This window comes from Octopus sinensis, linkage group LG14, assembly GCF_006345805.1.
Source record: "Octopus sinensis linkage group LG14, ASM634580v1, whole genome shotgun sequence".
NCBI lineage: Eukaryota > Metazoa > Mollusca > Cephalopoda > Octopoda > Octopodidae > Octopus > Octopus sinensis.
In genome coordinates this window covers 14,515,482-14,540,508 of record NC_043010.1, presented here as the reverse complement: position 1 = coordinate 14,540,508, position 25,027 = coordinate 14,515,482, and the positions used below count along the sequence as shown (strand labels likewise).

Below are 25,027 nucleotides of genomic sequence, written 5' to 3'. Positions count from 1 at the left end.
TTGATTTTTTAATGGCTTTGATGGGTGACTGGGGAAATGTAAAGATGTACACGACCACCCTTGGACGGTTTTGAATGACCATAGAAAGTGCGAGCCCTCTAACTGAAAAATTGTGGATTTGTATAAAGGACACACACACAGACAGACATTTTGCCGTTTATATATAGAGATAATATTTTGAAAGCATTTAATACGGACATTTCAGATCATTGCTCAACTGGTTATGGTCAAACAACTGACAAGCAAATCTGCGGTATTGAGCAGATGGTTTATCTGACCATTTCCTTTTCCTAAATCGTAAGCAATTTTAACTTTCCGTAGCATCACAGTGAGCGGTGCCGTAGCCAATACGAAGAGTAATGGAGATAAGCTATCACCTCGGAATATTCCACGTCTGATGTTCACTTTTCCGAGTTTTCGTTTTCCTCCGATCAATTCAGTATTCCAATGTTTCATATTTTCTTTAACCATTTTCTCTTGGGGTTTTTGGGGTTTTTTTGTTACTCCAAACATGGTCATTGTTTTACGTATTCAACTGTACTTAACAACTGTCTCCAGCACCTCAACTGATATGACCATTGTTATTTGCCATCCTAAAACCATTACAGCAACGGCCATTTTAGTGTGCATCGCGCCAGGAACACCAAAATGTTGTGTACATAACCATCTGCCATTTTTCTTCTTAGACTTTTGATATTTGTCAAAGCTTTTCTCTTCAGAGAAGAACCAAAGCGGGACAAGTTCGTCGTTGGGTGGTTTCAAGCTCGTTAACTAACCGTTTGACACGGATCAAACGGTTTTCCCGTGTCTTTGCAGACATGAATTGGCCCCTATTCATAGCATACAACTTGTATCGAATGTCCTTATGTACCACAGTCCTGACTGTCCACTCCGACGCCTGAAGTTCTTTGACGATGTCCTTCATTGAATTTCTGGGTCCATCATCCATAACGTTTTGAATGCAGTGGATAAACTGCAGTGTTCTTATAGTGTCTGGATGTTTAGAATATTTCGCATCTTTGATACAGATGAAGTTCTATCGAACTTTGTGTGCAAAAGATTTTGCAGCATTTAGAAAGATGTCTATTTCTAAATTTCTGTGTTCTGCACATATGGCAACAATGATTGCTTGTCTTCTTATTTCTTGTGTTAGCATTTAATCTGCCATTAGGGATCTAAATGAAATAAAACCTTTTAATCGGTTTGAAGAGAGTAATATGCTGATAATTGTCCTCAAATACCCCTCGCAACCTGCGCGTAAGTATGTATGTGTTTATGTATGTATGTGTGTGTAGGAGTGGCTGTGTGGTAAGTAGCTTGCTTACCAACCACATGATTCCGGGTTCAGTCCCACTGATGGCACCTTGAGCAAGTGTCTTCTACTATAGCCTCGGGCCGACCAAAGCCTTGTAAGTGGATTTGGTAGACGGAAACTGAAAGAAGCCTGTCGTATATATGTATATATATATATGTGTGTGTGTGTGTGTGTGTGTGTTTGTCCCCCCAACATCGCTTGACAACCGATGCTGGTGTGTTTACGTCCCCGTAATATAGCAGTTCGGCAAAAGAGACCGATAGAATAAGTACTAGGCTTACAAAGAATAAGTCCTGGGGGTCGATTTTCTCGACTAAAGGCGGTGCTCCAGCCCCAGTCAAATGACAGAAACAAGTAAAAGAGTAAAAGAGAGAGTAAAGAGTATTGTTAATATGAGCCAATATTAAAATAGTTGATATTATTTTGAGTCTTAAATATATAGGAAAGGTTACAAAATTTAAGTGGCTTTAGTCATACTTATAGTTTCACAGCAAGTATATTGACATCGATGGGTGCATAATGAAAGGAAGTCTATTCAATACAGTACATGTTTCCGATCATACAATGGAGAGACCCCACAGCCAATACCCTATAACGTCTCCTGGAGTGTACGATCCTCCTTTTGTTTGAGATCGTGAGCGACACTGATGGACAGAGGCTGAATAGCGATGTCATGAAATTAATATCTTAATCTAGATAAACTGTATCTTTACATATATGTATATGTGTGTGTATGTTCATGTGCATATATGTGTGCGCAGATATCACTATGTGACTAATAAGGACAATCTTGATTGAGCAGATCAATAACCAAACGTAATCCAACCGTGACTATACCGTCAGTATTTATATCAAGAGTTTACAATTTCTTATGAGTCCTTTTTTTCTGCGTGAGGTAATATGTAATTTCAAGAATTTTTGGCTGCTATTTCAAGCGACAAAGGCCACTGTTGCTACTGTTGTTCTTTAGACTTTGGTTAATCTTGGCCGTGACCATTTTTTTCTTTTTGTGCATCTTGAACTGTCTTGGGATCTTTTCGGTTTGAACGGCAGTTTTTAACATAATTTCTAGGTAACTAAAAAATTTTAAACTTCGTATACTGGTAGAATGTGTTTATAAAACATCTTTTTCTCTTGGGTTTATTGAGAAAATTCTATAGTTTGTAAGATATTTGTTGTTGTTTTTTCTTCAATTTCTGCAATTTCAACCAATCAGTGACGTCTATTGAGTTAAAAAGCATTCTGTACCGTATGAATATGTCCCTCATTTAAGAAACAGATTGGGTTTATTTACATTTGTGAAGAAAAAAAGATACCCTTCCCCCCACCCCTAACCCTAACTAACCCTAACCCAAAAAGAGATAGAAATGCAATAGATCGATACTAGGGTCATAATTATGGGTGACAATTTCATATGACACCGCTAGAAAAAACTGCCGTTCAAACCGAAAAGATCCCAAGCGATTATGGTTGTTTAGAATTTTGGTCAATCTTGGCCGTGACCATTCTTTCTTTTTGTGCATCTTGAACTGTCTTGTCTAATGTGTCCTTTCTTTTCAAAGATGGTAGATTAAATCAGACTTGGCTGCTATTTTTAGCATGACCACTAACCATGTTGAGGTTACCTCCGTTGCTGCTCATCAGACTATAGTTATTGCTATTTTGTTCTTTTGTTTGTTTTTCTCTGTCAGTTGCTGTTGTTACTAAGATATTGAATGTTGATATTGTTCTTGTTAGTATTGTTGTTGATACCGTTGTTGTTGTTGTTGTTGCTGCTGTTGTTACAATTATTACCATTGTGCTCTATTCTATTCCATCGCCCCTTGTCCCATTTTATTAATGTCTTCCAAGTGGAATGAAGAAATATCCTGCAACGATCATGGCAGCTGCAACTAGTTCTCCGAATCTTCCAGCAGACGCCATTTTGTCGTTCGTCCTGAGAAAGAAAAATGTTTGTAATAAACAGTGTGTGTGTGTGTGTGTGTGTGTGTGTGTGTGTGTGTGTGTGTGTGTGTATGTTGTGTGTGTGTGTGTATGTTTGTGTGTGTGTATGTTTGTGTGTGTGTGTGTATGTGTGTGTGTGTGTGTATGTGTGTGTGTGTATGTGTTGTGTGTGTGTATGTTTGTGTGTGTGTGTATGTTGTGTGTGTGTGTGGTGTGTGTGTGTGTGTGGTGTGTGTGTCCGCGTGTGAGCGATCTTTTTTCTTTATAAGTGCGTATATATAGGGTAGTGACGAGAGAGAGAGAGAATGTGTACTTCTGTGTTTGTGTGTGATTTTTTTTTTGTTTTTGTGGTTTTATTTTGGTCATATTATTGTCAGTGTTTCTTTGGTTATTTTTTTTCTCTAGTTTTGTCAAGTTTTATTGTATTTCCATATTACTTGCGACTCTTCATCGATGGCCTTTGTTATAGATTCACTCCCCTTCAGTCTTACTCTTCACTCACATCTCTCACATAAATAAATCAGAAAAAATATTAAAATTAATCAAATCAACGAATGTAACGAGGACAGAATCGGTGTTGTCTATTTTACTACAGTTTCATAATGTTCACTTATAGCACTTGTAAATGATCAGTGATATCTGAAGAATAAAATGAATAGACAGCAGCAGCAACAACAACAATATTAATCCTATCTTTATGATTGTCACAAAGCCAACAGATAACTTTACAAAGGACGATTATGAAGTTGGTGGAGATTTTCGCAGAATCTATCCTGACAAAGAACCGGCATTAAAAATGAGAGCCTACAAAAGGGATTAAGAAGCGCCTCACTAAGTAGGAGCAGCTAATCAAGGAAGCGCACAGATCCAAGATTACTTTGATACCAACATCAAGTGTCCTTTCCTGAGCTTGTTCTTGTTTACCAGGTGCATAGTGAGGGTAAGCCATTCATACGCGACACCTTCACAAATCTCACCGGCTTTGAAACAAATTCACCGGAGAGAAACACCTCTTCCTTGTCCTCTCATAAACTTATCCAAGCGGAAGCTAAAGAAATTAATGAGGGTTTTCATGAAGGTCACCAGACCATGGAAAATTGCGCACTCCTCCCGATTAAAGGAAGATGGCGGCGTGATCATTACAATAGATCTATCCAATACTCGACAATAGCTTGGAAACTGAACGAGTGCGTGTAGAACGATTACGAACAGGTTTAACAAACTGCAGTGCAATACCCGTGGAATTATTCCGCATCGGAATTCCAGGCATTTCCAAGCTAGATATTTCTAGAAGTTGTCAGTGGTTTCGGAGGTGAAAGTCGTCTGCAACAGACTTGTCCAAGCCCAGTCTTTCTGAGAATAGCGTCACTCTTTCCCAACTCTACAGAATGCGAGAGCTGATTCACCATCGGCTGCATTGCCTGACTGGGAGAGAACTGTGGCAGTCTGACAACAGTCTGACATAAATGCCAGAAACCCAATCTTGGTCTCCGCTTATGACGTGATCAGCAGGGATTAAATCTAACTACTTGAGAAGCTTCCGGTGTGCACTGAAGTAACAGGCCTCTGAAACGGACCAAACTTGGTGCCACCGATGGTCAACTCTGTCATAGGCTTTGGATAAGAGTCCCATCGAAGTTAGGTTTGTTGCCCCATGCATGGTGTATTCCCTGCAAATCACTCCTCCACCTCATGTAATACATCGCAGAAAAGGTGGCTTAGAAACTCTGAGCCATCTGGATCAATTCAAGGCCAGTACCAGGCAGTGGCTCTCATGGGCCCCACATGCAAGGTCATGCGCTGTTTTTCTTCATGTGAGATCACCATGTTGTGCACATATGGTTGTGATGCATGTGCCTGGTGTACCCTTACCAGAGGGGTAGTCATGATGGGTATATTGGGCTTTATATACATATACCCCTGTGTTACTTTGATGGCATGCCCTGCTCTCTCACTCAATAATGATGATCGTGAGGAGGAGGCGGCGGAGGAGGAAGGTAAATTTGATAAGGATTCCTAATGATGACAACTATGGTGATGATGACGATCATCATCATCATCGTCGTCGTGACGATAGCTTGCATCTTTTTTCTACGGTAAGAAAATTTCTTTTGTAAGTGACTCCTGTTTATAAATTATGGTGGATAACTTTCTGACGCATGAATCCTATTATTTGTGGACAAGAATGTTAGGAGCGGAGGAAAAAAAGGAGTGGGAGGAGAGGGGAGTGGGAGGAGAGAGGGGTGGGAGGAGAGGAGCGTGGGAGGAGAGAGGGTGGAGAAGTAAATTGAAAAAAAAGAGAAGTAAAATATGGAGAAAATAGAATAATTTTATTTTGATTGTTTGTTTGTTTTAACAATAAAAAATATAAACGGAAACAAAGGAAATAAAAAAGGTGTAAAAATGAAGAGGAAGTGAAGCATGTGAGTAAGAATGGTTGACTATGGAAGAATGCGAAACGATGGTGTAAAGAATATAACAAGGATGGGTGAAGGGGATGGAATACACGTCGAAATAGTGGAGATTGTTTATTTAGAAATATACGAAAAGATGTCGCTAAGAACAATGATGGCTTTTCTTTTCTTTCATAAGTAGACATCTGCTGTCTTCATTCTTTATTTAAAATGGAGAATGTGCGTGAATGGATTAATGGATGGATGGATAGAGAGAGAGAAAGAGAGAGAGAGAAATAGACAGTGAACTAGAGAGAGAGAGAGAGAAATAGACAGTGAACTAGAGAGAGAGAGAAATAGACAGTGAACTAGAGAGACAGAGAGAAATAGAGAGAGAGAGAGAGAGAGAGAAATAGAGAGGGAGAGAGAGAGAAAATAGATAGATAGAGAGAGAGAGAGAGAAATAGACAGTGAACTAGAGAGAGAGAGAGGGGGAGAGAGAGAGAGAGAGAGAGAGAGAGAAATAAATAGATAGACAGAAATAGAAAGAGCGAGATAGATAGATAGATAGATAGATAGATAGATAGATAGAAATAGCGTATGTGTCTGACGTCTTTATTTAATAATTGAAACAATCATATTCAGTAATTTTCCAGTTGCCAAACTTAAATATCGGTTCATTTTTAGTAAAAAAAAAAATTGAAAGAATCGCAAAGTAGCAAGTTTAGACAAAATATGTATATTCTTTATTTTCCAAAATGTATGAATGTTCGTCATTTTGGTCGGTGAACCGTTGGACAAGTAAAATTAAAATCTAAAATATTTTTAATTTTCTTTTGCAGTTTTTGCTTTCGCCAATTCCTACTCCACATTATTCCTTGCCAGATCCATTCAAGGAATCGGCTCTGCTTGTTCCAGTGTTTCAGGTAATCTTGAAAATATATTTTAAACGCGAGCGCACACACGTACGCACACATACAGACGCACACACAGAAACACACACACATATACACACATACATACATACATACATACATACATACATACATACATACATACATACATACATACATACATACATACATACATACATAATACATGCATACATACAAACGCACACACACGATTGCCATCTTATTCTTATAAAAAACGAAATACCTTACCAAACAATTCCTTTTTGTTTTTACGGTTGATTCTGTGAGACTTTAGTATCCTGCAAATTGACGGATATTTTCGGTTTGAACGGCAGTTTTTTAAAATAATTTCTAGGTAACTAAAAAATTTTAAACTTCGTATACTGGTAGAATATGTTTATAAAACATATTTTTCTCTTGGCTTTATTGAGAAAATTCTATAGTTTGTAAGATATTTGTTGTTTTTTTCTTCTATTTCTGCAATTTCAACCAATCACTGACGTCCTTGAGGTAAAAAGCATACTGTGCCGTATGAATATGTCCCTCGTTTAAGAAGCAGATTGGGTTTATTTACATTTGTAAAGAAAAAAAGATACCCTTCCTCCTAACTAACCCTAACCCTAAAATAGATTGAAATGCAATAGATCGATACTAGGGTCATAATTATGGGTGACGATTTCATATGACACCGCTAGAAAAAACTGCCGTTCAAACCGAAAAGATCCAAATTGACTTCTACATTTAAGAAGCCAAAGTTCTTTATATAAATAATTTTGTTTCTCATCACATTTAACTCTTGCTGCTCTCATAAAGATCGAGTTTACAAACAATTCCCGAAAGGAAACAAAAATTAACAAATAAACCACAGGCAGACACTGAGTTGGGTGCCTTGGCCGTTTCCATGCTGACATAAACATTTCTTTCCAGAGAAGTGAGATCGTTTCCAGTAAAGTCGTCTCATTAGACTCGATGTAAACGTGGCAGTGATACGGTGTCACCACTTCAGAAGGGGTTTAAAGGGTAAACTTGTAAAGAAAACATTAGAATCTGCTGTTTTATGATTGAAGATATCTTTCGTAAGACAGGGATCCGCCGTATTCGCCTTACGAATCCTGGAAAACAATCTAAATAACTTGTATTACAATTCCAACCGCTTAAAATGACTCAAGTTACAATCAATGCAAAATTGGAAAATATAATTTGCTGTTTACCATATATTATTTAATGTATAATTATACATACATACAAGAAAAAACATTCACAGGGTGCGACGAGAGGTATTTTAGGGCATATTTTGGTAATTTAGTAAAACAAGTCTATAAGGCATCGAGCCAGCAAAATCATTGGCACGCCGGACGAAATGTTTAGCGGCATTTCCTCCGTCTTTGCGTTCTGAGTTCAAATTCTGTCCAGGGTCGACTTTGCCTTTCATCCTTTCGGAGTCGATGAAATAAGTGTCAGTTTCTTGTGTTAGCATTTAATCTGCCATTGAGGGATCTAAATGAAATGCTTTTAATCGGTTTGAAGAGAGTAATATGCTGATAACTAAGTGATCTGAAATACACTTTGCCCCCTATATATATATATGTATATATATATATATATATATATATATATATATATAATATATATATATATATTAATAAAAGGAATTCCAGCCTTGTCTGATTTTCACGTTTTATTTACAATCTTATAATGATATAATATAAGATAATAAAATATAATAAAATTTAATAAAATAATAGAATGTTAAATGTTCATTCTGATTGAACTAGTACTTTCATGCATTAAATTCTGCAATCTTCAGGTTCATGTAGTAGTGGTGACAGTCATGCTTCACAATTTTTGACTGTCAAAAATTGTGAAGCATGACTGTCACCACTACTACATGAACCTGAAGATTACAGAATTTAATGCATGAAAGTACTAGTTCAATCAGAATGAACATTTAACATTCTATTTTATTTTATTATATCATATTATCTTATATTATATCATGATGAGATTGTAAATAAAACGTGAAAATCAGACAAGGTTGGAATTCCTTTAATTAATATATTCTTCTATACACAATTACACACACCCGTATATATGTCTATATATATATCACGTGACGTGATCACGTGACTGACCAGGCTATCAGATGTTGCTACACATCGCTGGTCACAATGCGTTCGCATTGTTTTAGCCTTCAAATGACGTCACCCCGCTGGCTAAGCGAGCAGGCCAACAGAAGAAAGAGTGAGAGAAAGTTGCGGTGAAAGAGTACAGCAGGGTTCGCCACCAACCCCTGCCGGAGATTCGTGGAACTTTAGGTGTTTTCGCTCAATAAACACTCACAACGCCCGGTCTGGAAATCGAAACCGCGATCCTACGACCGCGAGTCCGCTGCCCTAACCACTGGTCCATTGCACCTCCACACACACACACACACATATATATATATGTATATACATACATACATACATACATACATACATCTAAACATGCGCGTGCGCACTTATACAATCACGCACACGCATATATAACATATAAATGATTTATAATTTACAGGTATGGGAATGTTAGCAGATAGATATCCAAACGATGCTGAGAGAGGTAAAGCGATGGGTATTGCTCTCGGTGGCCTCGCTATGGGAGTTTTAGGTGAGTACATTTATTTTTATAGTGGTTGTTCATCTGTCGCCCATTGTTGATAAAAGAAGAAAGCGCTGCTGTTATGTTTATTGTTATGAAGACGAGCTGCAGAATGGTTCGAGCGTCAGCGAAAACTACTTTACGGTATTTGTCCAGGTGACAATTACGTTCCGGCCCTTTCGAGTCGATAATGCAATGTATTATTCAAGTACAGGCGTAGGAGTGGCTGTGTGGTAAGTAGCTTGCTTACGAACCACATGGTTCTGGGTTCAGTCCCTCTGCGTGGCACCTTGGGCAAGTGTCTTCTACTATAGCCTCGGGCCGACCAAAGCCTTGTGAGTGGATTTGGTAGACGGAAACTGAAAGAAGCCCGTTGTATGTATATATATATATATATATTATATATATATATAATATATATATATATATATATATATATATACATATATGTGATTGTGTGTATGTGTGTGTGTGTGTGTGCATATGTTTGTGTGTCTGTGTTTGTCCCTCCAGCATCGCTTGACAACCGATGCTGGTGTGTTTACGTCACCGTAACTTAGCGGTTCGGCAAAATTGACCGATAGAATAAGTACTGGGCTTACAAAGACTAAGTCCTGGGGTCGATTTGCTCGATCGACTAAAGGCGGTGCTCCAGCATGGCCACAGTCAAATGACTGAAACAAGTAAAAGAGTACAGGGTTTGATGGTATTGACTGACACCTTTGCCTATTGTTTTGGTCTTTCACAACAATATCTGCTTTATTTGCTTTGTCAGCAGTTTTGATTTTATAATACCGACACATTATCCGACACATTGGCCAACTCTGCCATGTCTTGATTTGTACTCTACAACTACTAAAACCTTAGATCCAGAGATTAGATAGTCCACTGTTTCTGTCCCATCATTGTAGTATCGGCACTTTGGGTCTACACCATTTTTCATCACATTGGCTTGATAGTTTCGGTTCAATAAGCTCTGATTTTGGGCATCCAAGACATAGCCTTCACTCTCTGCCTTTAGCCCTGAGCTCTGTAGTCACTGATGGGTGTGCTTCTGATCTATATCAGCTTGTTTGTTATGGGCACATATTTGCCATGCAAAGGTTTTTGTTTTCACCTATCAGCCAATTGTTCAAACGCATTTTGCTTTGCTATTATTATTATTATTATCATTATTATTATTATTATTATTATATTATTATTATTGTTATTATCATTATTATTGAGTGAGAGAGCAGTACACGCCATCAAAGTAACGCTGGTGTACAAATATACGAAGCCCAATATACCTAAGATGACTACCCGTCTGATAAGATTATACCAGATGCATGCACTATAAACATATATGCGTGACATGGTGATCTCATGTCAAAGATAAACAATGCATGACCTTGTAGGTGGATCTCAGTTAGAATTTTCTTCAGGTCGAGTAGCCCACTCCACTCGAAAGGTCTCTGAATAAGGATTGTTTAAGGATGATAAACGAAGCACCCATGTAGCCAGGAGTGAATTATTCAACTCCCCTTCCAAAATCCCTCTCAACATACGGCTATGATGCTCCCCCACTACTTTTGCTCGTGGTCAGACATGCACATATGGTCAGGCACTCTGGGCTCTGCTCAACTGGTTATGGTCAAACAACTGACAAGGAAATCTGTGGTATTGAGCAGAATATTTGCTGCAACCCATCTTTTACACCATCACAAATCGTGTACAGGATAACACTACCAACCAGTCTGGTATTGCATCAGGGCATTTGTTATTGTTTCCAACAACAACAACAACATAGGTTTTGCATCCCATGAGGCCTTTTTTCACTTTGTTCCTATGTACAAATAGTCTATCGATATCACTTTTAGGGTGCAGTTCCTTGGTCATCGTCATCACGTTCCTTGTTTTTCTATTTTCTCAAGCTTGTTCTTTATCCACCAAACAACACCTGCACTGTATTACATTAAGGAAACAGCTCAGGTATTCATTGCCCTGATCTTGTTCTTCCCATTAAGTCTTCTTTTCATAATTAATTTGGTTCTTCTGAGGTATTCTTGTCTCAAGCTTTCCTTCATGTCACTCTCCTCGATTTTGTTGTACTCCCAAATACCCAAATATTTATATCCATCAATCTCAACATCTTTGATACCGTTTGGTAGTTCTACACCATCAGATGACATTACTTTGCTTTTTTTAGGATAAGCATACCACACATTTTAACCCTGAATTCCATACACACACACACACACACACACGCATATATATACACACACACATACATACATACACACACACATATATATATGTTCATATGTCTGTATACATATATATGTATATGGTGTTTATGTGTGTATGTGTGTGTAGTCAATGCATATAAACGAATAAAAACGGACAACATGAGTAAGTGCACAAGAATTGTATTCGCTTAACGCTCGGTGAAAGGAGAGAGTTTAACGTTTCGAGCGTGGCTCTTCGTCGGAAAGGAGAAAGGGAAAAGGCCACTCAGAAGGAAAAGAAATCGATAACGGCACGTGTGAAGTTATAGATACTTATATATATACACATGTATATTCATAAATATATGGGCTAAGCAAAATCTAAAGGAAAAAATATATTTATTCTACCGTGTGACTGTTTTAACCATATGTGCACGACATAGTGATCTCATATCAAAATAAACAGTACATGATCTTTTGGGTTGGGCCCAGTTAAAAGTTTCTTCAGGCTTAGTAGCCTATTCTGCTCAAAAGATCCCTAAATAAGGGTTGGTTAAGGATGATGGACAAAACACCCATGTTTCCAGGGGTGAATTATTCAAACCCCAAAGAATTCCTTTCAATACATGGCTATGATGCTCCTCAATTATATCTGCTCGTGATCAGAGATGCACATATCGTCAGCCACCAAGAGGCATGCTCAACTAGTTATGGTCAAACAACTGACAATCAACTCTGTGGTATTGAGCAGAATATTTGCTGTGGCCCATCTTTTATACCAAGACAAAATAATGCACATGATAACACTTCTAATCAGTTCTGATCAAGTCATGAGAGCCACTGCCCAGTACTGCATCAGGGTATTATTATTATTATTACTGTTATTATTATTATTATTATTATTATTATTATTATTATTATTATTATTATTATTATTATTATTGCCCTTTGCACAACTTCTAGCGCTGGAGATGTACTACGGTGCCGGCTGTTCACTACATGTGAACTAAGGTAACACCCCTTGTTTTTCGAACTCTATCCGGAGTATTCGAGCGGTTCCGAGCAGTGCTGTTTTCTGCAAGTGCTCCACCTTTATTGCAGCCCCTATTTGTTCCATGTACTTCTCAAGATTTTTACTCACTGTTCCCAGAACTCTGACAAATATTGGTACTATTACCACCTTTTTCATCAACCACAACTGCTTAACCTCCCAAGCTAACCTGTCATATCTATCGATTTTTCTTTCTTCCTTATCGCATACCTTGTTGTCAGCTGGGCATGCTATATCCTGCTAGGCATTATGATTATTATTATTATTATATTATTATTATTATTATTATTATTATTATTATTATTATTTTTTTTTTTTTTAATCATTCTCATGGGCCTTTTTATTTGGGTATTGTTTTTGTTTTTAAGCCTTACATTTTGGTTATCTGTGTTTCCAGATCTGAATATCTTTGTCTTTTAACCATTTAATGTCATCTTTTGGAAGTGACTCGTCGTCCGGAAGTGGTTCTCAAATTGTCAACTCATAGAACGCACTAAAATATTAATGACGCCCCCCCACCCTTTTTTTCATTAAAACTCAAAACAGCTTCTATCCATTTTTTTTTTTTATTCGCCATTTTGTGGACAAATTTAAAATCAGTTTTACTAAATATGATATTTTATCCAACCACTTCAATCATTGTGGACCCCAGTAGGCCTTAGCAAGCGCCCTTCTCCCTATGAGACACACGATGTGCTATGTCGATTATCATGCAAGTTTTTTTTTCTTTCTTGTTCACAACCACAATGTCAGGCCTGCGATGTCTGATCTGACAGTCACACTAAATCATTTCATCTCACAGGAATTTGCATCCTTTATTTTCATCCTTCTGGGATTCGGTCATCCCATGCCTTTACTCGAATTGATTGCCACAAAGCTTACGATATGGTCCCACATTCGTGGATCTTCGAGGCCTTAGATTTGTTTGGAATTTCGATTGATGTAACGTGTTTTCTGAAGAGAAGTATGGTGGGGTTTTATTTCCCCTCACCTCACCTCCCTCCGACAAGTCATCCTAACGAGACGTCTGCGTTGGCTGGGTCATGCCCTCTGTCGTCAACCAGGAGAATTCATCTACGAAGCAATTGCCCCAGCTCCCCTTCAGGGTTGGCGAAAGCGATGTGGTGGACAACGAAAAACCTGGCTGATGACAGTCAAAGCTGACCTGGAACCCAACCTAGCCCCCCCCCCCATATCTATGGCGTTCGCCGCTGTAATAAGGAGTGGTTGGAGATCACGCGGTCGTTAGCTGGTCGGCGTTTGTGAGAGATGCAGCATTGAGGATGAATGAAGCCAGCTCAACCCACCCCGGGTGAATGCTGTCAAGTCAAGTATGGTGGGATGGAAAACTGAGTTGACATCTTACGGACAAAGGTTGGATATGCAGAGCATCAGGTGAAGGATTTTCCAAAAAGCTTATATCCATAGCTTTTAGTTCTTTGTATGATCCCTCTGACCTTGGTGCTGTGGAAAATTAACCTGGGATATTAAAGGGAAAAACTCAAAGAATCCCCTACCTCTTCTTCGTGGATGATTTGAAGCTATAAGGATGAGGCACAAGTGAGCTCTTCGGTGAACACGGTCCACTGTTTTAGTGATTAAGTTTATGATTAATTAAGTACCAATTGATTAGTGGGGTCAATCCAATCGATCGGCGCCCTCCCCAAAAGTTTCGGATCTTGTGCCTAGACTAGAAAAGAATATTAAGTTTATGATTTTTGCTTTCACTTTTGGAGTTGTATTTACTTTAAATGGAAAAACTGTTTTCAAATTTATGTCAAGTTCCATATATGGATCTGCATTTGATGAAACCAAATCTATCCTCAGAAATGGTGACATTACCGGAAATATTGAAAAATGGACATTTGAGTTTCAAAAATAACATTTGAAAAAAATCTTGACATGGTAGAATGAAATGGATTTTATTTTCGAAATCAGCCCAAAATTACTAAGAAAAATGTTTCCAACACCAGAAAACAAAGAACCACGTTCGCCAGTATAATTATTATTAATTATTATCATCGTAAGCATCATCGATCTCGTCGTCCTTCTTCTTTTCTTCTTCCTTCTCCTCCCCTCCTCCTCCTCTTCCAGTGATGAGAATTGCTACATTTATTTCTGTTCTTCAGATTGGCTCCAAGACTTCAAAACTTCTGTGAAGAATCCTTTCCAAATATATGCTCGTTGTCTTTATCTACAAAGGTCGATATCAATGGTTTGCTTTTTTTTTCTTTTTTTCGGAGACGTTTTCTGTTCACCTTGGCGTTGCTATGACGACCGACCTCTGACAATCCATTCTCCTTTTTCTCTGCCATCTCCGAATACATTTCTGTCTCTCTTACCTTCACACTGCTATCACGTGATGTCCGAATATCTGCGCCTGCGCCTTATCAGTAGAGACTAAGCTCACCCAATCATAAACCTTTGCCACATACACACATACAATCCATTTACATGAATATACATCTAGTATAAGTAGATGTCTGTCCGTGTGTCTATCAACAATGGCTATTTGATTGCACTTTATTTATCAGTGAGCCAGAAAATATATGCACTGGACCGTTCGACCGTCAACTGACTTATCATGATTCGAAATATTCATCTATTATATTTTTTTTATTTTTATTTCTTTACTCTTATAATTGTCATCGTTGCTGCTGCTGTTGTTGTTGTTGTTGTTGTCATCGTTGATATTGTCGTTATCGTTAAATTCATCGTTGTCATCGTCGCTGCTCTCCTTGTTTCTTCTATCTTTACCAAAAACGAATCACAGTTGACGATTGCCTATAAAGCGAATAAAGAAAAAGATATATTTAAAAAAAAAAAAAACAGACAGAAAAAAATAGAGTAAACTTTTTAAAATTTGCAATCAATAACATCTGACGTGTTTTAGGTAATGCGCAACTCGAGAACATTATCATGTTGTGTATTTCCGATAGGTGTCACTGTCACGTGTTCTCAAAACTGAGCTGTCATGGCGGATCACGGCTCACTTCGCCTCCAGAACATTCACGTATGAAAGAGTTGCATTATTCTGTGTGTGTGTGTGTGTGTGTGTGTGGTGTGTGTGTGTGTGTGTGTGTGTGTGTATGTGTGTGTGTGTAAGGAAGTAGTTTGTCATTCAAGAACTTTAATATCTCGAATTGTGTGTGTGTGTGTACCTTTACAGAGATGTGAAAGAATGTGTCAAGGAAAAGAAAATTACAGATTTACATATTCAATCAGTCTACATAAAAGGCTGCGGTTTTTCTCTTTCTTTATATATATATATATATATATATATATAATTTCAACAATTGAGGGTAAAATTAATTAATTAATCAATTTCACTAAGCCCTTTTATATAATATATATATATATATATATATATGTGTGTGTGTGTGTGTGTGTGTGTGTGTATATATGTATATATATATGTGTATATGTATGTATATATATGTGTATATATGTGTATATATATGTATGTATATATATGTGTATGTGTATATATATGTATATATATATATATATATGTGTATATATATATATGTATATATATGTATATATATATATATATGTATATATATATATGTATGTATGTATATATGTATGTATATATATATGCATATATATGTATATGTATATATATGTATATATATATATATATACACGTAACACACACACACATAAACCCGCACGCACACACACGCACAAACGCACACACACATACACACACACACACTTACACAAAGGAATATGTTTTCAACACCATAATTATCTTCCAATGATCTTTGAAAATCGTTCAGATGTTTTAATTTATTTCACTGGACAATTCCGAAAAAAAAAATGCGTGAAAATGTAAAAGTTCAACCATGTTATGTTACAACAACAACAGCAACAACAACAACAACAACAACGATTTCTGACAAGACGTCGCATATTAGCAAAAAGAAAAGTCTATTGTGCCGACCTCAGTATGTGACTGGTACTTTATTTTATAGAGTGTTGAAGGATTAAAGTTGATCTGGATGGCATTTGAAAGGCGGAACGTGAAGAGCCCGAAAAATACCACAACACATTTTGCCCGACGCTCCCACGATTCCACAAGCTCTCCGACATGTCTAGATTGTTGTTGTTGCTGCTGCTGCTGTTGTAATTGTTCTAATACGTGGAGGCGCAATAGCCCAGTGGTTAGGGCAGCGGACTCGCGGTCATAGGATCGCGGTTTCGATTCCCAGATCGGGCGTTGTGAGTGTTTATTGAGCGAAAACACCTAAAGCTCCACGAAGCTCCGGCAGGGATCGTGGTGATCCGTGCTGTACTCTTTCACCACAGCTTTTTCTCACTCTAACTTCCTGTTTCTGTTGTATCTGTATTTCAAGGGCCGGCCTTGTCACTCTCTGTGTCACGCTGAATATCCCCGAGAACTACGTTAAGGGTACACGTGTCTGTGGAGTGCTCAGCCACTTACACGTTAATTTCATGAGCAGGCTGTTCCGTTGATTCGGATCAACCGGAACCCTCATCGTCGTAACCGACGGAGTGCTTCCACAATTCTTCTAATTATTCAATTGTTCTTAAAATTAACCCTTTTATGTAATTAAGTATTGAAATGGAGTCTTTCATCCCCTTCCACTCGTTGCATAGAAGTGACTTTCTCTTTGCACGTCTTTCCTAGATATGACCTGTTGCAATGGCAACCGCTTCGTTGATAAACGATCAGAGAATAACATTTATTTCTTCTGCACCCGACTTCTCTCAACAATAGACAGAGATATGAATGTGTTTTATGTAACAACACACACACACACACACACACACACACACACACACACGGAATCAGTATATATTGTACGGGATTATGGCGGATGTCCAAGACTGGTTCTCTTATATCGCAAAGAACTGAAAGAGAAAAGCACCAATGACTTGAGAGAGGCAGAAACCAACGATTTAAGGGATCGGCAGTACTGTATCGATGACCTTTGGGTTGAGATGATAATCGAACATAAAAATTAACAATGTTACGGCGGCACGATGTCACCACTGTGCCGCCAGATGTCTAGAACCGGGAGGAAATCGGATAACTGGAACATATCTACTTTGGTTCATTTTCTTCAGGTGTCAACTGAGAATCAAACTGGATCATTAATACAATCACTCTGCACTCCACTTGTGTGGAAAGATCGATGGCTATACACACATACACATACACACACACACATACAAGCAAAGACATACACACACACACAAACACACACGCATATACGCACGCGCGCGCCTGTCACCGCCCACTCTTACCTCTACACACACACACATTTCTTATAATACCTGATCTCCCTGATCAATCTTTCCATCCCACCACCACCCCACTCCCTCCCCATACATTCACCAGTTATATATCTGATCTCACCTATCGCATCGATCTCTTCTTACACACACGCACTCATTTCTTTCTATTTTTTCTCTCCCTTCTACATCTGAATTCAATACTATCTGCCTATTTATCTCTCTATCTTTCAACACCCTCGCCCACGCCATGTATAAATATATATATATATATATATATATATATATATATATATATATATATATGCATGTCTCTCAAATTATATAAGTCTCTAATCTCTATCTTTCAATCTGTGAGTGTGTATGTGCTTTTATAACTATCTAAAATGACTGTGTACCTTTCCAGCTACCCTATCTCAGTAAATCCTATCTATCTATCGATCGCTCCATCAATTTAAATATCGGATCCTCTCTACCGACTTTCTAGTATTTCTTACTCTCGCTCTCCCGTCACTTTCTCTCTCTCTCTCTCTCCCTCTCTCTCTTTCACTCACTCTCTCTCTCTCTCTCGCTCTCTCTCTCTAACAATACCATTTTCGTTTTCTCTCCCTTTTCTTATATATATATATATATATATATATATATATATACACACACATACATACTTGTGTACGTACAAGTAAATACATGTGTGTGTGTGTGTGTATTGCGCTAGACAGACACAAGTATATAGATACACACACACATATATATATATATATAAAGAGAGAGATAGATACATACATACATACATACATAGATATATACGTACGTATAGATATACTCACACACATATATAAATACTCACATATAAAGAGGGATAAAGGATTGCTCAGCCTCTTTGGCGATCTGACTCCCATCCACTAAGCTGCCCTCAACATCAAATGTTGTGTGCGCGTGTGCGCCTGGTGATGCTAGAGGAGGGAGAGGTGGTGAACCGGATGTGGAATCAATTATTTCTGTCATCGGAGACATGTTTGATGTCTAATTTTAGTTGGGAAACCGAAATTATCAATAAACTGGAATGGTGAGGAGGAAGAGGAGGAGGATGAGGAGGAAGAGGAAGAAGAGGAGGAGGAGGGAAGACAGTAGCTTGGGCATGGGATGGCGGTGGTGGCGGTGGTGCGGTTGGGATTGTTAACTTTTGAAACTGGAAATGGAGAATTTAAAAACTCAAGTCACGTGGTTTCTCTTTTTTTCTCTCTGCCTCTCTTCTCTCTCTCACTCTCACTCATTCTCACACTCATCTTCCTTCGCTTGATTTTTCCACCATTTTCATTGGGGATTGAGAAGAGACAAATTCCTCTTGCCCCCCCCCCGCCGCTTCCTCCCCTTCTCCCTCTCTCATTCTTTCTTTCTCTCTTTCTTTCACATTTTCTCCTTTATTTTTATTTTTCCTCTCCTCTTTCTCTGCCAACTTTCAACCTTTTTCATCACTAAACATCTCTCTCTCTCTCCCTTTCTCTTTCTCTAACATACATACACTCTTTCTCTCTCTCTAACATACACACACTCTTTCTCTCTCTCTCTAACATACACACACACTCTCTCTCTCTCACACACACACACTTTCTCTCTCAACCTTGCTTGTTCTGTCTCGGAAACTACAAAAGAGACAGAGTCAGCAAATATGGAGTGTTCAAAGAGCAAACGATCGAACCGGAAGTAGAAAAGCTCAATACAATATATCGATAATGCTGATAATGTTGATGTTGGGAGAGGGGAGGGAGGAGGGTAATAGTGACGGGGATTGCGTTATGGTTAACAATTACGAAGGACGTGTGATGATGTGATGATGATGATTATGGTGATGAGGAGAAGGAGGAGGAGGCAGGTCTGATGCCAAAAATAACAGCAGAAAAGTAGTGGGGGTGGAGGGAGTGTGGTGGTGGTGGTGGTGGTGGTGGTGGCGTATAGTGAAGAACGTTGTATCGAGAAGGAGACGCTAATTTATTTCGTTAATTTAAGAAATCGGTTATGTGAGGTGTACTTGTAAACTCTTAAGCCATAAGTACTAAACCAACATAAATGGCGTCCTCTCATCTTCGTCAACGACCAACCTAAACATCTGTTTAACAAAGTTATCACCCTTCAATTAACAAATGGAGTATTTCACTCCGTATGTCCCCATATACAGGTAGCGAGATTGAATTTGTCGGTTCTAACAGCTGGGTTTTGTCTCCAAGAATCCACTCTTTACAGACTCTGTGTGTTAAAAACACAAGCTTCGAATGACATCAGGACAATCCTCTGATTTGTACACTGGAGCAGAAATTCAGTACAAACTGATCAGTTCTTAAGGAGATGAAATTAAACCGAAACTCCGGTGTCTGATGGTCCTTACGTCGTTCGGGAATTGTGTTTTCAACACACAAACTCCCTGACATCATCTACATTTGTACATTCCTGTACACACTGTAAATGATAGATCGTTATATATATATATATATACAAAAATTCTAAAATTATGAGCAAAATTTTTCTGAACCTTAATTATAATTAGGGTTCGGAAAAATTATAATTATGCTCATAATTATAGAATTTTTGTATAAGTTTACCGATAATGGTTCTTTTGACATAGCGAACTTCTTGGTAAAGTTATTAATTATTGATTGATTAATTAATTTTACCCTTTATTATAGATAGATAGATAGATAGATAGATAGATAGATAGATAGATAGATAGATAGATAGATAGATAGATAGATAGATAGATAGATAGATAGATAGATAGATAGATAGATAGATAGATAGATAGATGCTGATATTTGTTTCGTTGGTCGACCATGTATGCAAACCTGTAAGACACCGATGAGTAGTTTCATGTATAGAGAGTCGCATATACACACCTATTAAAACATAGCCGTGTGTATAGACAGTCCTGTATACACACACCTATAAAATACAACTGTTGTATATTGAGGAGAGTTTTCTTTTTAAGCTGATGTGGTTTGAGGAAGATCCGTTCAAACACCTGCTTACTATAGTAACAACGGCCCCTGTTTTTATCGGTGGTGGCGGCGGCGGCGTTACTGTTGTTGTTGTTGTTGGTGGTGGTGGTGATGGTATGGCAGTCGTTGTTCTCGCTATTACCGTTCTTGGTGCTATTGTTACTGGTCTTTTTGTATTGGTGGCGTTGTTGTTCTTGCTGCTGCTGCTGTTGTTAATATTTATTTTAACATTCATGCTGTTTGTTTGTTTGTTTTTTTGTTGTTGTTTTTCCTTTTGTTTTGTTTTTTTTGCTGTTGCTGCTGTTGATGGTGAACGAACTATTTTCTCCGGCAATTTCAAAATATGTATTAGATAAAAATACCAGAACTTTTACTGCAAGCTGAATTAAACGCGTGTATGTATGTATGTGTGTACGTGCATATACACACGTGTGTGTGTAACAATACTATTTACTCAAAATAGGTTTATTAACCTCAATATTCTTATGCATGCGTTTTACTTGAGTGATTATATGCATGTGATAAGCATTGACAATACATACACACACGCACACATACATTATATATATATGTATGCATAATATATATATATATATATGTATGCATATATATGTATGTATATATATATGTATGCATATATATATATATATGCATATATATATATATATATGCATATATATATATGTATGTATGCATATATATATATGTATGCATATATATATATGTATGTATGCATATATATATATATGTATGTATGCATATATATATATATGTATGTATGCATATATATATGTATGCATATATTATATATATATATATGTATGTATGCATATATATATATATGTATGTATGCATATATATATATATGTATGTATGCATATATATATATATGTATGTATGCATATATAATATATATATATGTATGTATGCATATATATATATATATGTATGTATGCATATATTATATATATGTATGTATGCATATATATATATGTATGTATGCATATATATATATGTATGTATGCATATATATATATGTATGTATGCATATATATATGTATGTATGCATATATATATATGTATGTATGCATATATATATATATATATATGAATGCATATATATATATATACGTATGCATATATATATATATATATATATATATATTCTCTACGCATTTACATACATAATCTGAGCAATATACGTCATTCAGTACACTACCCTCTAAATTAATTACCCAATTAAATGCTATTAGTCTCATTGAGTTATTTCCCTTTAGCTCTTTTGAAGCTTAAATTTTGTGAATTATTCTTAGCCCAAAATGTTCTGTATGTAAAAACCGAAGAAATGATCGGCAAGTGTCTGTGCGGCGCTGATGAGGTTAAATACACCTAAACGCTTATGGTCATGGTTGTATGCGCGTTTTTAATAATTAGCACACTCACGTTTTCCTGTACATGTTAATTAACTTAAGAAAGGGGGATTAAAAAGGGTAAAAAGGAATTAAGAGGAGGTGAAAGAATGAAAGGAAAAACGTTCATTCATTCCTGTCAAGATCATAATGCCAAGATGAAATCTGAGACGTTGCTCTTTTCGTTTCTTAAAGAAGTGGGGTTCGTGGTACAGGGCCATGCTACACACTGATAAAATCTACAATGGAATGATTCGCAGTGTTGAAGCAGGTTGGCCTGACATACGTAGCATTATGCTTCTGATGTAAAGAGCACCGCAGAATCTGCATATGATGCAATATATAAGATTCGCCGAAGTGCAACAGAAGGGTTGTGTTGTGTGATAGTGCTTCTTGGGCCCCGTGATGGTGGTAATATTGTTGATGTAAGGGCATGTGTTACATCGTCGGCGAAAACATTTAAAGGTTTCTGGTTGTGCGGAGCTGGGAAGCTTCTGACAAGGAGATTTCTAAAACACCTATCTTTTTTAAAAGACAGGGAAGGCGGTATAGAAAAAAATAGGGGTGGTTGTTGGGTCAGAAAGGAGAATGCGAAAGTTGTGGGTGAGTTTGTATTTTAGAGGGAGGATGGACGGGTGGAAGTTGAGAGAGAGTGGAATACGGTCGGTGGAAGTGCATGAAGATGTAGGAGAGCTGTGGTGTGATTGATGGCTCGGGCTCGGTGGAGTGCTGGGTCGACAACTGGTGGAAGATAGCCTCGATTTAAAAAAAAACTGTCGCATCGTTTTGCAATGGGATTCGAAATCCGAATCGATGCTGCAAAGTCGTCGAAGGCGAAGAAATTAAGAGAGAGGTATGGCAGATTTGATGTGTTTGGGGTGAGAGGAAGAGTAGTGGAGGTAGCAGTGGGAGTCAGCAGGCTTATGGTAGACAGAGGTGGAGGGGTGGGTATTGTGTCTTTTGACGGAGATGTCCAGAAAGCAAACAGAAGAAGTATGATAATTATTCCAATCCTCACGACAAATTCACGGCACCCCCTTGCACTTTAGGGTAGCTGGAGAGGCACACAGACACTTTTCCTACATTTTTTTTTCAAGGCTTGCCGACCGCAGAGCTACACAAGATCCCTCGTTGTTTGCCTATACATATATATATATATACATATAGAACGCCATGATAGACCGTTATCTCCTACACGCATTTTTTTTCTCTCCTTGTTTCTTTTCTGAGTATCTTTCTGTCGAAGAGCGTAGGCTCGAAACGTAAAAGACTTGTTCTATTTCTATTCCTGAGCGCCATACTAATACATTTGCTTGTTTGTACTCCACCTGCCTTCGTCTTTTGTTTATTTTCGTAAACCTTCCCGTTATATATATATTTATATATATATATATATAATATATATATATATATATTCTCTACGCATTTACATACATAATCTGAGCAATATACGTCATTCAGTACACTACCCTCTAAATTAATTACCCAATTAAATGCTATTAGTCTCATTGAGTTATTTCCCTTTAGCTCTTTTGAAGCTTAAATTTTGTGAATTATTCTTAGCCCAAAATGTTCTGTATGTAAAAACCGAAGAAATGATCGGCAAGTGTCTGTGCGGCGCTGATGAGGTTAAATACACCTAAACGCTTATGGTCATGGTTGTATGCGCGTTTTAATAATTAGCACACTCACCTTTTCCTGTACATGTTAATTAACTTAAGAAAGGGGGATTAAAAAGGGTAAAAAGGAATTAAGAGGAGGTGAAAGAATGAAAGGAAAAACGTTCATTCATTCCTGTCAAGATCATAATGCCAAGATGAAATCTGAGACGTTGCTCTTTTCGTTTCTTAAAGAAGTGGGGTTCGTGGTACAGGGCCATGCTACACACTGATAAAATCTACAATGGAATGATTCGCAGTGTTGAAGCAGGTTGGCCTGACATACGTAGCATTATGCTTCTGATGTAAAGAGCACCGCAGAATCTGCATATGATGCAATATATAAGATTCGCCGAAGTGCAACAGAAGGGTTGTGTTGTGTGATAGTGCTTCTTGGGCCCCGTGATGGTGGTAATATTGTTGATGTAAGGGCATGTGTTACATCGTCGGCGAAAACATTTAAAGGTTTCTGGTTGTGCGGAGCTGGGAAGCTTCTGACAAGGAGATTTCTAAAACACCTATCTTTTTTAAAAGACAGGGAAGGCGGTATAGAAAAAAATAGGGGTGGTTGTTGGGTCAGAAAGGAGAATGCGAAAGTTGTGGGTGAGTTTGTATTTTAGAGGGAGGATGGACGGGTGGAAGTTGAGAGAGAGTGGAATACGGTCGGTGGAAGTGCATGAAGATGGTAGGAGAGCTGTGGTGTGATTGATGGCTCGGGCTCGGTGGAGTGCTGGGTCGACAACTGGTGGAAGATAGCCTCGATTCCGATAAAAAAAAACTGTCGCATCGTTTTGCAATGGGATTCGAAATCCGAATCGATGCTGCAAAGTCGTCGAAGGCGAAGAAATTAAGAGAGAGGTATGGCAGATTTGATGTGTTTGGGGTGAGAGGAAGAGTAGTGGAGGTAGCAGTGGGAGTCAGCAGGCTTATGGTAGACAGAGGTGGAGGGGTGGGTATTGTGTCTTTTGACGGAGATGTCCAGAAAGCAAACAGAAGAAGTATGATAATTATTCCAATCCTCACGACAAATTCACGGCACCCCCTTGCACTTTAGGGTAGCTGGAGAGGCACACAGACACTTTTCCTACATTTTTTTTTCAAGGCTTGCCGACCGCAGAGCTACACAAGATCCCTCGTTGTTTGCCTATACATATATATATATATACATATAGAACGCCATGATAGACCGTTATCTCCTACACGCATTTTTTTTCTCTCCTTGTTTCTTTTCTGAGTATCTTTCT

General features: G+C 37.9%; 1 protein-coding gene across 1 annotated transcript in view; it reads left to right on the top strand.

Annotated features, from left to right (window-relative positions):
* Positions 1-25,027, top strand: part of LOC115218993 (synaptic vesicular amine transporter) — a 141,632-nt gene that overhangs the window by 76,697 nt on the left and 39,908 nt on the right. The window contains exons 4-5 of the mRNA XM_029789030.2: positions 6,495-6,578; positions 9,120-9,212. Coding sequence (XP_029644890.1) covers positions 6,495-6,578; positions 9,120-9,212 — 177 coding nt within the window. The remainder of the gene's footprint in view (positions 1-6,494; positions 6,579-9,119; positions 9,213-25,027) is intronic.